The 14,075-nt window shown below is 45.5% G+C and overlaps 1 protein-coding gene across 2 annotated transcripts in view; it reads right to left on the reverse strand.

Annotated features, from left to right (window-relative positions):
* GLG1 (golgi glycoprotein 1) overlaps nucleotides 1-14,075 on the reverse strand; it is a 44,061-nt gene that overhangs the window by 3,898 nt on the left and 26,088 nt on the right. For both annotated transcript variants that reach the window (XM_039353711.1, XM_039353712.1), the window contains exons 8-25: nucleotides 12,648-12,862; nucleotides 11,566-11,687; nucleotides 11,272-11,373; nucleotides 10,998-11,151; nucleotides 10,486-10,623; nucleotides 10,148-10,234; nucleotides 8,755-8,817; nucleotides 8,020-8,133; nucleotides 7,802-7,890; nucleotides 7,584-7,701; nucleotides 6,926-7,018; nucleotides 6,282-6,419; nucleotides 5,458-5,581; nucleotides 4,307-4,449; nucleotides 3,191-3,292; nucleotides 1,579-1,686; nucleotides 619-739; nucleotides 303-409 (exon numbers count right to left, since the gene is read on the reverse strand). In XM_039353711.1, coding sequence (XP_039209645.1) covers nucleotides 303-409; nucleotides 619-739; nucleotides 1,579-1,686; nucleotides 3,191-3,292; nucleotides 4,307-4,449; nucleotides 5,458-5,581; nucleotides 6,282-6,419; nucleotides 6,926-7,018; nucleotides 7,584-7,701; nucleotides 7,802-7,890; nucleotides 8,020-8,133; nucleotides 8,755-8,817; nucleotides 10,148-10,234; nucleotides 10,486-10,623; nucleotides 10,998-11,151; nucleotides 11,272-11,373; nucleotides 11,566-11,687; nucleotides 12,648-12,862 — 2,138 coding nt within the window. The remainder of the gene's footprint in view (nucleotides 1-302; nucleotides 410-618; nucleotides 740-1,578; nucleotides 1,687-3,190; nucleotides 3,293-4,306; nucleotides 4,450-5,457; nucleotides 5,582-6,281; nucleotides 6,420-6,925; nucleotides 7,019-7,583; nucleotides 7,702-7,801; nucleotides 7,891-8,019; nucleotides 8,134-8,754; nucleotides 8,818-10,147; nucleotides 10,235-10,485; nucleotides 10,624-10,997; nucleotides 11,152-11,271; nucleotides 11,374-11,565; nucleotides 11,688-12,647; nucleotides 12,863-14,075) is intronic.

Below are 14,075 nucleotides of genomic sequence, written 5' to 3' on the forward strand. Positions count from 1 at the left end.
TCCAACAGGCAGTCAACGGGGGAGCTAGATTCGCTTTAACAAGCACATGATTCACTTAAGAACCACAGGGATTTGCTCAACAAATGTGGCAAAAAAGATTGCAAAATCAGACACAATTCATTTGACAATCGCCTTGCCTGGTAATGGAAATTCTGATCCTAACTGGATGGGGAGGAGTCCCAACCTACCTGCAAGGACACCAAACATTTCCGAGGACCTGTTTTACCCCCCCCTTCACTTCCAGACATGCAAATGACTCTTCTCTTCACATTTAAGAAAGAGGCAGGTGCCACCTCGCTCACCTTTGCGGCAAAGCTCCACATCTCAATGCGGTCATTAAGGCGTTTTTTGCACTCTGGCTGTAACCGGACCCGCTTGTCCTCCAGGGCCTCCATGAGGCAGGACATCTCTGCAGAATGAAGGAACCGCGGTCATAAAAGGCAGGCTCCCTTGAAGGGGTCAGGGAAGCCCCTGCCACACTGCAAACCACGAATAGGGCAGAATCCCCAGAAAGGAGGCTCCCCTTAGTGCAGGGATAGCCAGCCAGGAACAGCCTGGTGGGGAATAGCCTTGTGGTCTTCAGCACTCCACAGACTGATCAGTTAGTGCAAAACTTACGTCGGCCTCTTCCTGGAGTGATGGCAGCACAGTGGTGCTTGATGTCCAGCGCACAGGCTGTGTGAAGGACGGGATCCACAAAAATATCAGCCTTACTTTCTTTCAGCATGTTCAGCACCTCCTGCAGAGCAGAAAGTCACAAGGATCGTGATCAGCTATGAACCCAAGTCGTTCTTGAGCCAATGGAAACGGAAGGGCTTGGGGTGTAAGCGTGAAGAGGAAGCGAAGCGCAGAACAAATATGTTCAGTGCTCATCCAGGGAGGTGAGTTCTGGATGTACCACTAGCTGGCAGTTAAAATTAATGTGACATGAAACCCTTGCAAGGCTACTGTCGGGGTGGACGACTGTGGCTGCATCTCAACAATGCCTTAAAGAGGGAAGAGGGGAGCAAATGAGCCATTCCAGGTGGAACAGAGGTTAGGGAGAGATGCAAATCAAAATAAAATTATCAGTTGGAACCCCTAAAGGACTAGGGGGCAGATGATAGCACTGTTCCAGTATTTGAGAGGCTGCCACAAAGAAGGGGGGGGCAACTTATTCTCCAAAGTGCCTGAAGGCAAGACAAGAAACACTGGATGGAAGCTAATCAAGGAGAGAAGCAACCTGGAACTAAGGAGAAACTTCCTAAGAGTGAGGACAATTAATCCGTGGAACAGTTTGCCTCCAGAAGTTGTGCGTGCTTCATCACTGGAGGTTTACCGGACAGTCACTTGTTTGAAATGGCATAGGGTCTCCTGTTTGAGCAGGAGGTTGGACTAGAAGACCTCCAAGGTCCCTTCCAGCTCCATTCTGATTGATTGATTGATTGAAAGATGCCATTTAAAGACCAGAATCCTGATTCCAGATGCCTCCCAAAGACAGACAAATGCTACTGACTCTGAGATGCATCCATTCCCTTTGAAGATGAGAGCCGGTGCTTTTATCTGCCTGTCCATTAAGGCTGCAGCAGGACCACTCACCTTTTTGCACATCTCTGCTTTAATTTTGAGCAAATTCACTTTCAGGCACTCTTCCACTTGCCCTGTCTGTTCCTGGGCTGCAGCTTCCTCTGCACACAGGGCAAAAATCTGTAAGGATAAAGCACGTTTGAATGTAACCATCCACAGCACAACCTAGCAAAATATTTATAAGAGAGAACAGAAACGTGGAACATGTGAACAAGTTTTCCAAGTATGGCAGCAAACAAAGGGGAAGCAATGCTGTCCCGCCGCCCGTGACAAGTGGATTTGTGCTCAAAATAGTTTATTCTTGCATTTTCAGAGCCATATATTTAAGGATAGAAGCTTTAGCTGAGGACTGTGGCCTAAGATCAAATTTAGAAGCTAGTCATTTAAGGCGATGCCAGCTTGGTAATAATAGGTTTAAAAACATCATGGAATGGGAAGTGCTCAGGGCTGAAAAGCCTTCGGCAGTGTGCTATGGCTATTACAGAGGCAAATGGGATTTTAGATTACATCAATACAAGCAGAGTTTCCAAATGTGGGAAGTCATCCTTTCCATATATTCTGCGTCAGTCCAACCTCAAGCACTGTGTCCAATTATGGGTGCCACATTTTTAGTAAGATTCAGAGAAGCTGGAACAGGTTCGCACAGCCAGGCAACATGGATTTGCAAGGGATTGGAAAAACAGCTTAGGGAGAAAGGCCGAGGGAATCTGGTTAGACCGAAGGTGGGAGAGGTTAGCGGAGAGCCCTTCTCAAAAACTGAGAAATGTGGGCAAAAAGAAGGTTCTGCGTTGTTCCAGAAAAACAGGACACGGAATGGGAGTTAAGTTCTTCTTCCTAACAGTTTTGCCGTCGCTGAACGTGCTCCAGACAGCTATAAATCTGAACTGCTTTGCAGGCTTAAATTTAAATTTATGTATTTTGGATTCTGGCACTGAACAGGAAGTCAGATTCAATTGCTGCACTGGCCTCTTTCAATTCAACAGCTCGGAGTGTTCGCAAGTTCAGATTTTCTCACAAGTATCAGAGAAACACCCCTGGGAATTCCTGCAGACCTAGATGGCTGTGCTACAGAGAGGGCTGCTCCAGGATTCACCCCAAGAACGCAAATGCTTGTTTTTGATCAAAAAGAGAGAAGCGGAAGGTATAAACTGAGCAGACTGCAGCAATGCCAAAATACTGACTGGCAGCTGCATTTTCTCTGCAGTAGAATGGTATTAAATGGCAGGAATTCCAGCTTTTAGGTTTTGCTTTTTTCCAAAGTGCACAGGGTAGAGTTATTTTCACAGAGATTTTAAGCTGCAGAAAGACAAATTGGGGAACCAGACTCCATTAGCATTAGGAAAAAAGCCCCCCCCCCCAAATAAAGAAATTTAATGAACAAGCTGAGTTCCAAATGGATCAATACCAGAGGACAGTTCTGTTATATGATACTGAACTGGTTTTCCACAATGTTCCCTTCCATTCACAAATGTACTTCCTGTGAGTGATGGCAATCACGATAAAGGGATTCACAGAGATTTACAGCCCAGTTCGTGGCTCCTATTATTTAAATGATGTGGTTAAGAGTTATAAGAACTTGTCAACATATTTGAGGGGAAGGAGGACTGAATCTGGAAGCTCCCACCTCTTCTGAGCAGTGCATTTGCAACTGGGGATCTAACCGGTAATCCAGAGCAGATTCCTCAATGATCACTCGAATCTGATCTTCGCAGTCTGAAGAAAGACGCTGTTCAAAAACAAAGACAAGAATCATCACAGCGAAGAAGAACCAAGTCTGACATCAGTCTCGGCACCCGACTTGTCGTGCAGCTGAACGGAGACAAAAGCTGGCCATTTGTTGGTATCTAGCCTTACAGAATAAAAATCCTCTACAAACTGTTTCAAGCTACATTGTAAAACAGTTGTAAAACAAAACACAATACGTATTTTGTTCAAAAGCAGTTGATCTTGATGGCAGTTGATGGGATAGCTAGACCTGCCTTTTCACATCTGCTTTGTTTTTCTTGTTTCTGTAAAGCCACAACTGTAGCTGTTTTGTCTTTTCAGCACAATGAAAAGGAGGCCGGGAATCCAATCTTATCTCCAAAGCAACAAACAGCAATTTGTGTCATCAATCTCATATTTTTTCAGGGTTTCAGAGAAGCAGACTCTTCACCCAGCTAACCTCTCAGGTAAAGCCCTTCAGCCCCACAGCCATTTGTTGGTTTCCTGGCTAGACAGCTGGATTACACAAATACATTTTGAAGCCTGCTTGGTGACCCAGATCAGTAATGCCAAACTAGCAAGTCAGTGAAAGTGCATGGCAACATCAGCCTTTCTTTTCTAGGTGCTTAGTGGGTTTCCAAATTCTTAAGAATGACTGAACTGGGAAGGAACTGCAGAAGTCAGCTCACACATCTGGCAGACAGATGGACTGAGAAGCCTGTGACCTGCAAAACCCTATCAAAGGTGCAAGATTGACACAGACTTTTAAGACATTTTAATGCCAGGAATTAGACGATCGGAACCCGCCAGCTTAGTGAGCGCATTAAAGCAGGTCTCCTCCTTGATCTCCTTTTCCTGGCATGTTTGTGTGACAGCCAAAGAGGCCGTTTAGTTGATAAGCTTGTAATGGGATCCCTCTTTGGGTTGAGGCAGCTTTCTCTTTCTTTCTCAATTTCTACAGAAGTGGGAAAGGAACTCTAGTCTAGTGGACTGTCCTGCCTCTGTCTGTTCTGGCCAGCAGGTGGGACATCATTACCTGGTCTGCATATTTCAGTTTCAGGCAGGATATGACCTGCCCTTCCAGCTCTGACTCCTCCTTGGCTTTACTCAAAATGCTCTGGCAGAATTTGGGAATGTCTGCTTTGCAGGCCTTCCTGAGCACTGGATTCAGGCGGTAATCTGCCAGAGAGAAAAAGGTGAAATCAGGCTTTAAGATTCACGGGAGAGGCATCTCTGCAGCGCTGAAGCTCAGAAATCATCAGAATGCTCTCTAAGGGAGCAAATTGCAAAGGCTCACCTCCAAGAAAGGTCTGGAATACAGTTCCTAGACACTTAGCAATTTCATTTTTAAGTTGTGCAAATGTGCACAGATAATGACCACCCTAAAAGATAGCTTCACTGAACTGCAGACAATGCTTGCTGGAATCTCAAAAGGCAGAGGCAATGGTTGAATCAGATCCTCTTTGTCTGGTTAAATGAGAATTCAAAATTACCACGATTCTTATGTTGAGCAAGATAGCCTATAACCCAAGGCTTTTCCAAGTTCAATAGCTTTTTCCATTGTGGGTTAATGCAGAGTTCTCTCTCCCTCTCTCTACTTTTCCCTATCCTTCTTTTGTGGTTGCACGTTCAGTTTTTATCAAATTCATCTCTTTGTCTATGCCAAAGTCCCTCCCAACGCTAGCTGGGATTCTTTCAACCAGCAAAAATCCAAATTTGGAACTTTCCATAAGCCGGGCAAATTCTTCTTCTCTAAACTAGAACATTTCCTCCATGGTTCAAATATATTTAGTAACTTGCAACCAAGTGCTTCACTTGGAAGGCACCTGCCTAGGGTAGATTTGAGCGGACATAAAATGCACACACTACAGAAAAGCAAGCGTGACATTCTGCCCAGAAAAGCTGTCGAGGCGGGGTGATTTCAAATGCAGAGAGGTGGCCGGAAATCAGAGTCTCAGTGCTGCGTAATAAAAGCAAACAACAAGCACAAATAATACAACTCCAGAACAAGAAAGCAGAGGAGCCTGTATAAGGAACGTGATCCAAGAAAAGTGTGGATCATTTTTGTGGGGTTTCAATTCACTTTGAAGCCCCAAAGGCAACTTGTCCTGCGTGGCCAACAAAATTTCACCACAAATGAAGGCAGAGACCCTTCCATCCTGGTTACACGCAGCCACAGACCATTACCTGTGTTCTGGGTGATCTGGCGCTTTGTGATCATCTGCTTGCATTTGGGATCCATCACCTCGCTGTTTTTGTTCTGTTTCAAGCACTGCAGCATGTTCTTGGCGTCTGCTTCTGGGCAGAACCTCTGCCAAGGAAGACAAGAAGCAACAACTCAGCAAGGAGACACAGAAACATCTCCCATGCTTGGACATTAGCTCCAAGTGGGAAGCGGTGCAGGAAGGCAAAGCCAGGCAGGGTGGAGAACCTCCTGCCTGGACCAGCTCTGAGGTCCATCCTCCCTCCAGGTCCCAGGCACAGCACAGGGAGCTCTGGACCGCCCTGAAATGCCTGCGCCATTTGGGTTCTCCCCAATTATGTGGTGCATGGTTTGAGAGCCATCCCTATTGAAGCAAATCTCTCTAAGAGAGAATGAGCTTCTTAGGAAGAGACGCCCCACTGCCTGAGTGATCCTACCAAACACTACAAACCCTAAATGGAGTCTCGGGGCTCCCTATTTTGAGATTTTTGCCAGGAACAGAAATGTAGGCATGCATTTTGGAAGAATGGTCCAGGAGCCCCATGCCTTTCCTTCGAGTGTGTGTGCGCCTTCAATTCAGTGCCGACTCCTGCCACTACATGCCCTACATGGACAGTCGCTTGTCTGAGATGGTATAGGGTCTCTTGCTTGAGTAGGGGGTTGGACTAGAAGACCTCCAAGGTCTCTTCCAGCTCTATTCTGATTGAAGTCAGATTAGAATACGTGTTCAGTGGTATGTCAAGTTGTCTACCTTTCCCTCAAATGCCCAGTCCAAGATGTTCCTGGGGCAAGAACTGGTCATCCTTACCTTGATCATCTGTTTGCAGACCCGCATGAGGGTGTAATCCAGCTCTGGATCCATCATCTCCGTCTCTTGGAGTTTGAAGACTTTTTGATGGCAGCGGCTGCTTAGCTGTTTCTTGTTTTCTTTCAAACACTCAATGATCTGCAGGGAGAGGAGGTGATTGAGAAATCATTGAGGAGCACAAACTATAGGAGGGCACCACTGATAAAACAGAACTGGGATTAGGTGAAAGACTACACTCTTTGGTCATTTTAAAAATATGCTAGTCTATCTCAGGTACAATCTGATAGCAATTTATGGAAGTTTTGTAAATCACATCTAAAACTTAAAAGGATGGCGTGAAGATTGGAGACTCTGTACTAGCCTTGCTTATTAAACATTTATCATTTTACTGCTTAAAAGCTGCCTTATCGGCGAGACAGGTGGCATATAAATTAGATAAATACACACATACCATACATTCATACCCTCAATTAGCAAGTCTCACAAGGACTGGCAAAGGCAAGCTCAAATCCTGCTCAGGCATCACTGCTTAGGTTGTGGCAATAAAATATATGAGATGTGGAGACCAGGAACGTTAACACCTTGGAGAAAATGTGATGAATGTGTACACGACCCCTGTGAATGCATCTATACAAGCCTGTCACCTGGGCATTGCCGTAGGGAACATTCTGGCAGTAGCTCTTAATGTCAGTTTTGCACGCTTCGTGAAGATCTGGTTCCAGGCGGATATCTTCAGTCTGCAAGAAAAATTCAGATCCAAGAGGAATGTGAGACAGGAGCAGCCACTGAAGCCCAACAAACTGGCAGCTTTTTTTTTTTTTTTTAAGACCAAACCAAAGTCACAAAACACTCTTCAAGATCCCAGGAAACCCTTCAGCCGATTCCCAGTCCTGCAGGAGGGTGGAAGGAAGGAAGGAAGGAAGGACAGGCATTCAAAGCACAATGTCTGTCCTCAGGCTGAGCCTTAAGACGCAGCGTAAAAGGGTGATTTAGGACTGAGCTCTCCTCAGCTGTCTTCCAGGAAGAGTCTGGGATGCGCCCAAGCCTGCCTCAAAAACCTGACAAGGAAAAATTTCGAGACTGGAGGGATCAGACTAGGCAACACACTGGCATCCTGGACACAGACCTAACACAAGGAGACCGCCTTCTCGTGGCAAAATGCCAGCATGGAATACCAATGGCTGCAGAGGATAATTAGTGGGAAACACATGAGCAATGAGTGGCAGCCTGTGTTTTTAACCGGCGTCCCAGCATATTCCCTGAGAAGCCTGTGCCAGACAGACAGCAGACAGGCCCATTTACCATCTCCAACTCCTCGACCCGTAGCTGCTTGCGGCATTTCACAGAGACCCGGTGCTCTTTGGCATCCTGCAGGGTATCGTTGCGCACTGTGGTACTCAGGCAGATCACCACATCCACCCTGAAGAAGAAGAAGAAGAAAGAGGCATGTTGTCTCCCACAGACCAGATGACAGACCAACTAGGTTGCCCCCAAGCTAGGGAGGAAACCCACAGACGTACTTTTTCTTGATGTTGGGACACAATTTCAGTACATCTTCCTTGCAGGCCATTTTAAATTTGTAGGAGAACCTGAAATCCTTCATTTGTATCTGAGCAAAGAAAAGAGAGCAGAGAGTATCAGTCCTCAACTCCCTGAATGTCTCCCTCCAGTCTAGCAAAGTTCTGGTGGAGCGACATATAAATGGCTGGGAATAAATGAATAAAATGGCTCTACTCACTAGCTGGAAATGCGTAACTCCAACTGCACACTTCTCATTCATCTCCTTCTGATGCTTATTCTGAACGAGACACTCCATGAGGTCTCCGGAGTCAATTTGGTTGTCTGCCATTTCCTGAAGGGGAGATGGAACAATTAGAGGCATATAATGACTGTCTGGCAGAAACTTGTTCCCTTCTTGGCAGCTTCCACTGTCAAATTAAGAAAGACATAAATCATAACTTGGAAGAGTCTCAAGGGGTCTGCTTGAACTCAATTATCACCTGAGAAGGTGAGGAAGAAACAGCCAGTCTTGGCCCCAGAACGATCCAGTGGCCCTCAGTCCTATTTCCAGCAACCACTAATTCCATTTCCACTTGCACTCTCAACCACCTGCTGCCAAGGGAATTTAAAGTTGCAACCCAGCGCACATTCTGAGCAGGGCAAAGTGGGAAAAGCTACAACACAAGCAAGATTAACTATTGTATGTCCCCTCAACGCCAAATTCTCTCATTAAATGCTATTCAAGCCCCACAGGGACAGGGGCCCAAAAGTTAAAATTCTGTTCCCACAAGAGCCAGAAATTCTATGCAGAGTAAAATTTGAAATCCTTTGTGGCATATTTCTTCTATTCCAAAATGCCGGTTTCGCTTTGCTCCATTATGCAGAGTTCTAAAGCAGAACTGCAAGGGTATTGTCTCCAGCTTCCAAGAAGGAACACTTAACAGGAAGGCACCAGGAGAAAAGCATCACTTACATGGCAGAAGGTCTGGATGATGGGTTCACATGCTCGCATCAGCAAGGCTTCTATCTGGATATCCTGTCAGAGGAATCCAGAAATCAGTCAGTTCAGTCTAGGTCATGCCCAATTTTTAACACAAACGATGCTCTTAGATAGTTAACACTCTGGTTCCAATACTGACAATTAAAATGACAATTAAATAGTTACCAGCCCATAAATACCACAGGGGGTGCCAGAGACGACAGCAGTGCTATCCTACAGTTCATTTGTCCTCCTAAGAATTTAAAGCCATCTTATTTCCCATTCCCATAACATCTCTTTGTTTTCCTGCACAACTAGGTACGGATGTTCCCCTCATCCACGAGGCTTACCGTTTGATTCTCTCTCTCTCTCTCTCTTTTTTTTTTTTTTTTTTTTACAGAAAATTGCTTTCTCCATCAGGCCCTCTTATAGCATCCCCCCTTGTTTAATCTAACAATTCTTCATTCTATTTTATGAAGGGATATCTGGACATTTGCGCCAATCCCATGACTTTTCCTTAAGCATCTCAGCAAGCATTGCAGCATGTGCAAATATTACATTTCCACTGGCTGCAAATAAATGCCCCTTTTTTTCAGGTCAGCTCATACAGATCACAAGCCTTGCACGTCACAATTTGTCTGGTCCTTTCCCTATCACTTGTTTAAAGCACCACCAATAAAAAGGCTTTTATTTCTTCTTGTTTCTTCTCACACACTCAGATTAGGCCAAGTATGTATGTCAAGCTTGAGAAAGAAAAATGGAGACTCCTCCATTTAATTCTACTGCCAAGCTGCTGTTAAGTCTCTCTGCTGACTCAACTGACGAAAACTCCCTGGAAACTGGCTACTTGATATTTTTGCTATGTTTCCGCAGCAGCCTTCTCAGCAAGAAGGAATCACCCAACAAACATCTGTTTAATGTACAGATACAACAATTATAATAAACAAGGTAGGGAAAATGTGCAGAGCAGGACTTCTGGAATTCTATTTTTTTCTCCACAGCCAGAAACTGGATTCATTCCACTTTGGGATTCAAATTTTCTTTTTCCTGACTTCTTCCACCATGCCAAGTTTGATTCCCATTCCTTTCTGGGGGTTCTTTTTAGAGGTAAGGCACAGATGGACAGATTCTGGACCAAGTCTCTTCACATAATTTCTTATTTTGGATTGGAAAGAATCAAAGGCAAAATCCATCCTTTGCTTATTTGTCAACAGATTTGTCTGCCTATCTGCCACAATTTCCAGGGACAGCAGCATTTGGTTATTTTGCAATGTCCACCCATTCTGGACACTGGAAGATAAAGCACAGCTTGCAATCCACTAACCATGACTCAGGGTAAAAGTGCCACAGAAGAGTGGAGCTTCTCCTTTTGAAGAAGCCACCTCACCTCAGATTCCAGCTCTGTAAGGTTTCCGACAACCTCTCTGCAGTCAGTTACCAGATCCTCCAGATGATCTTGTAGACATTCAAGTTCCTGCACATAAAAAAAAAAAAAAAATCCACACATAATATCTTAGGCCAATTTGATTATTCCTTTGAGAATCCCCCAAATGCACAATAAAATAAGTCACAATTCTTGCTCCTGGTTGGATTGAAGTAGGTGTCAACATACTTTTCTTCAGGTTTGGAATATGAGCAGTTCTAGCCCCCAAATGTAACAATTCCAGTCTAGTCTAGTCTAATCTAGTTTAGTCTAATTCTGAAAAGAATGAATGCCAGCGTTACCTGTCCAGTTTCGGTTTTCTCACTGCACCACTTCCCCAAATCTATCATGCACTTGTCCTGGAGGGCTGGATCTAGTTTCACATCCAATGCACGCTGATGCAGAATTCGCTGTACTTCTGCTCTGCATTCTCGGGATAGCTACCAAAGACAAATATGGACATTTGCGGTGAACAAACCCACCCACTTAAAAAAATTGTTCTTTTCTTCCAGATGCAGACACCAATTCTCCTGCTGTTCCTGGCCAAACCCAGTGTCCGGCTAAAACATTGTCTCCTTTGGGGCTTACTTTCTTTGTAGTTCCTTTCCAATTCTTACTTTCACTGATATTTGAATGACTAAAAAGTATTTAATCAGAAAGTACTTAAATAAATTACAAGGAGGCAGCAACTGAACCAATTAAGTCAAGTTACAAGTTACTACTTCAGGAACTAAACCCACGGCATGCTCCCAAACCCTATTTATTCTCTGAGAAGCACTAAGACATGTTAAGATGATGAGGGGATGATGCCTACCCTTCTTCCCTGCTCTTCTGTGCGATAAGCATGTCTGTATAGGCAGGAGAAGATTGCTCCAGGAGGAATCGTGTCACTTGTTTCATTCCAACCGTGTGTGTGACACAGTCGAGATGCATCTCCTTGGCACTTACGGTAGAGGACAGAATCCAACCTAGGGGAGCAAAAAGAGCCTCACCGTGAGATTCCCGGGTGACCCCATCGCGGCAATGGACCAGGGAGGAGGTTCCATTATGGCAGGCAAGGCCTCTCAAAGCCCCAACCCCGCACTCACTTCCAATCCCGTGAAATAAAGTACTGAAGCTCTAAGAGCCTGTGTTCACAGTCCTCCACCATCTTCTCTGTGTACAGGTGCTCCATGAGGCAAGAAAGAATCCTGCAGGAGAAGCAGGAGGGTTAAGACTGCAAGATGTAATGTATCATCACAACACCAAACTCTTCTATTCTTACTTAGTCCAAATCCCCCCTCTGCAGGAGACACCTTGAATTCTTCCCTCTCCCTGTAGGTTCCTATCCCAAAGAAACACGTAACAAAGGCGGGCGAAAAAGGCAGGGCTTGATCACCTACATGGGATCTCCGGAACGGATGTGCTTGCAGGCCGTTTGTATCACTGACTCGCAGGCTTCATTCAAAGCTCGATCAATGCGATAATCAGCCACAGGATCTACTTCCTGGATCAGAGTCTGAAGCTGAAGGAGGGAGAAAATCAAAACTTAATACCCAGAGTCCTTGTCGGGATGAGCAGCTGTCTCTCCGCCACTTAAATTCAGGGCTCGGCTCTTGTTTTTGAAGCACAGATGTCACCCACTCCTTGCAACTACAATGTGGCTAACAGCCCACCAAAGAGAGGTGGTTTTGGGCAAAGGGTCTTTCAAGCCTAACCCAATCAAAGAGCAAATGGCTGAACTTTCCCCACAATGGATGAATGGTTGCAAAAGCTGATGGAGTTAGCGGAGATGACTAAATGGACCTCTTGGATAAAAGAAAAAAAAAACACACATACTTTTGTTTCTACTTGGAAACCGTTTCTGGACTTTGTGCTTGAGGTGGAAAAAAATGAAACTTTGTTTTTGGATTTTACCGATTAGATAGATCTGTTGTTATAGAAATGGCTAGTTTATACTATTGTGTAAAAAGTTGAGGTTTGATGTTACTTCTTATTTTAACGCACTGAGGTTAAAATGCCAGCTCGGCTTCAGTGAAAGCTATTCCCTGTGTTGCCGTGGCAGCTGGAAAGGAATTAGGGGAATTCAACAGACTTGGGTCCTTTAAGGCAGGGGCCCTCAACCCCCTGGGTGGCAGCCACTATTGGGCCTGTTCAGAACCAGGCCATGGAGGCGGAAGGCAAGCGCACACCACATGCAGCGGGCGTGCACATGTCGGCCACTTGCGCAAACGGAGCGCCACATATACGCTCGCCCACTGCTCATGCCAGAACCATCCCCCCCCCCGGTCTGCAAAGTCGGAAAGGTTAGAGAGACGGCTGCTTTAAGGGGCAGGGTTCCTGCCGAAGAGCCCACTGCTTTGTGCGCAGAGCCCAGAAAGGATATGCCCAAGATGGTAACATTCAGCAAGCACCAAACGGGCACGTGCAGGTGAGGAAACGGCAGGTGAAGACTGCCCCTCCCCCCCCGCCAAACAAAGCTTACTGAATGCTGGCAGCTGTCTCCCAAGTTGCCCTTCTCTCCCCGAACCACTTTCATCAGACAGTGCAGGGTGCGGCCCTTTCGATGCAGCCCTGAGCAATGGTGCTCGATCTCCGTGCGGCAACCCAGGATGATTTCTGGGCTCAGGGAGAAGTCCTCCATCAGCATCCGCCTGTAGTCCAGCATTTCCCCCTGGCACTCGCTGCTTATCTGTCGACCTGGGGCAAATCAGAGGAGATTCAGGTAGGGTGGAATAGAGTCCCAGCGATACACAAGCCCTCGCCTGCCTTGGGAGTGTCAGACTGGCACGTTGGAAGAACTGCTCCAGCTACAACTCGTGTGCAACTTGTTGCAATAATGAAGGCTGGGGATGGATTTTCCACTTGGAAATTTTACATTTATTTCAGCATCAGAAAGCTGATAAAAAAGGACTCCAGTGAGCAGAAGGGATGGAGCTGAGGAAGGCACCAACCCAGCTATCGGCAGTTTTAGTGTTTTCAGGTTTAATCCTTTTCCTAACAGAGTATTGCTTTAAATTGCTCGCGTACATATCTGAACACATTTTGTTTTGCATCTGCCACCTCTTTTATTGAACACAGTAAGCCAGCTCCCACTGTCTTCGTTGGGAAAAGTGCATGGAATTTTAGACCTACTCACTGGACAGACTTCCTGCAACTGGCAATTACTCAATCTTGCATTTTAGCATAGACGCATTTTGGCCAATTCCTCTTTACAGAAATTCTTTGACTCGGTAATATCTGGAGTTCGTCTTCCACGGCTGCTCGTGTCGGATGACACTACGACAACTCAGGTGGGTTAAAAGTCTTTAATTTGCCATTCCAAAATTCAAAATTTTCTTTTGGCCCAGCTGACTATCAGGAATTCATTTCACTCAGAATTGTGGTCACGCTGCATCACTTATATCTGTTTAAGCTTCGTCTCACAGAAATACACCCTGACGTTCTCCTGTAGAATTTGCTGGTATTATCCAGAATCCATTGCTCACACAGCCATTGAGAGCTCCACAGCAGCCCCAGGCCATGATACTCCCGCTATCATGCTTCACAGTTGAATGAGGCTCTTTTATTGAAATGCAATGTTTCATTGTCCTCTATACAGCGTTTCTCATTAACGCTCCAAAGTCCCGCTTGGTCAGTCTCAGCTACTGACAAAACATTGTTCCAATAGCCTGTGGGTCATTCAGACCGTCTTTGGTCAACCTGAGACAGACAGTAATGCACTTTCTGAAAAGTAATGATTTTCTCCTTAATATCTTCCTGTGCCGACTGTTCTTCTTCAGTGCTGTCCTGATGGTATCCTCATGAAGACTGAGATCAGGTAACACAAGGGCTAGTAGATCCTTTATCATTACCTCGGGGTTCTTTGGGCCCCTTGATCTTCGGATGATCAGTTCTCAGAAAAGTAACAAGG

The sequence above is a fragment of the Crotalus tigris genome, unplaced genomic scaffold, assembly GCF_016545835.1.
Source record: "Crotalus tigris isolate CLP2741 ecotype Arizona unplaced genomic scaffold, ASM1654583v1 scf7180000018525.42219311030:4301911, whole genome shotgun sequence".
In the NCBI taxonomy this organism is placed as follows: Eukaryota; Metazoa; Chordata; class Lepidosauria; order Squamata; family Viperidae; genus Crotalus; species Crotalus tigris.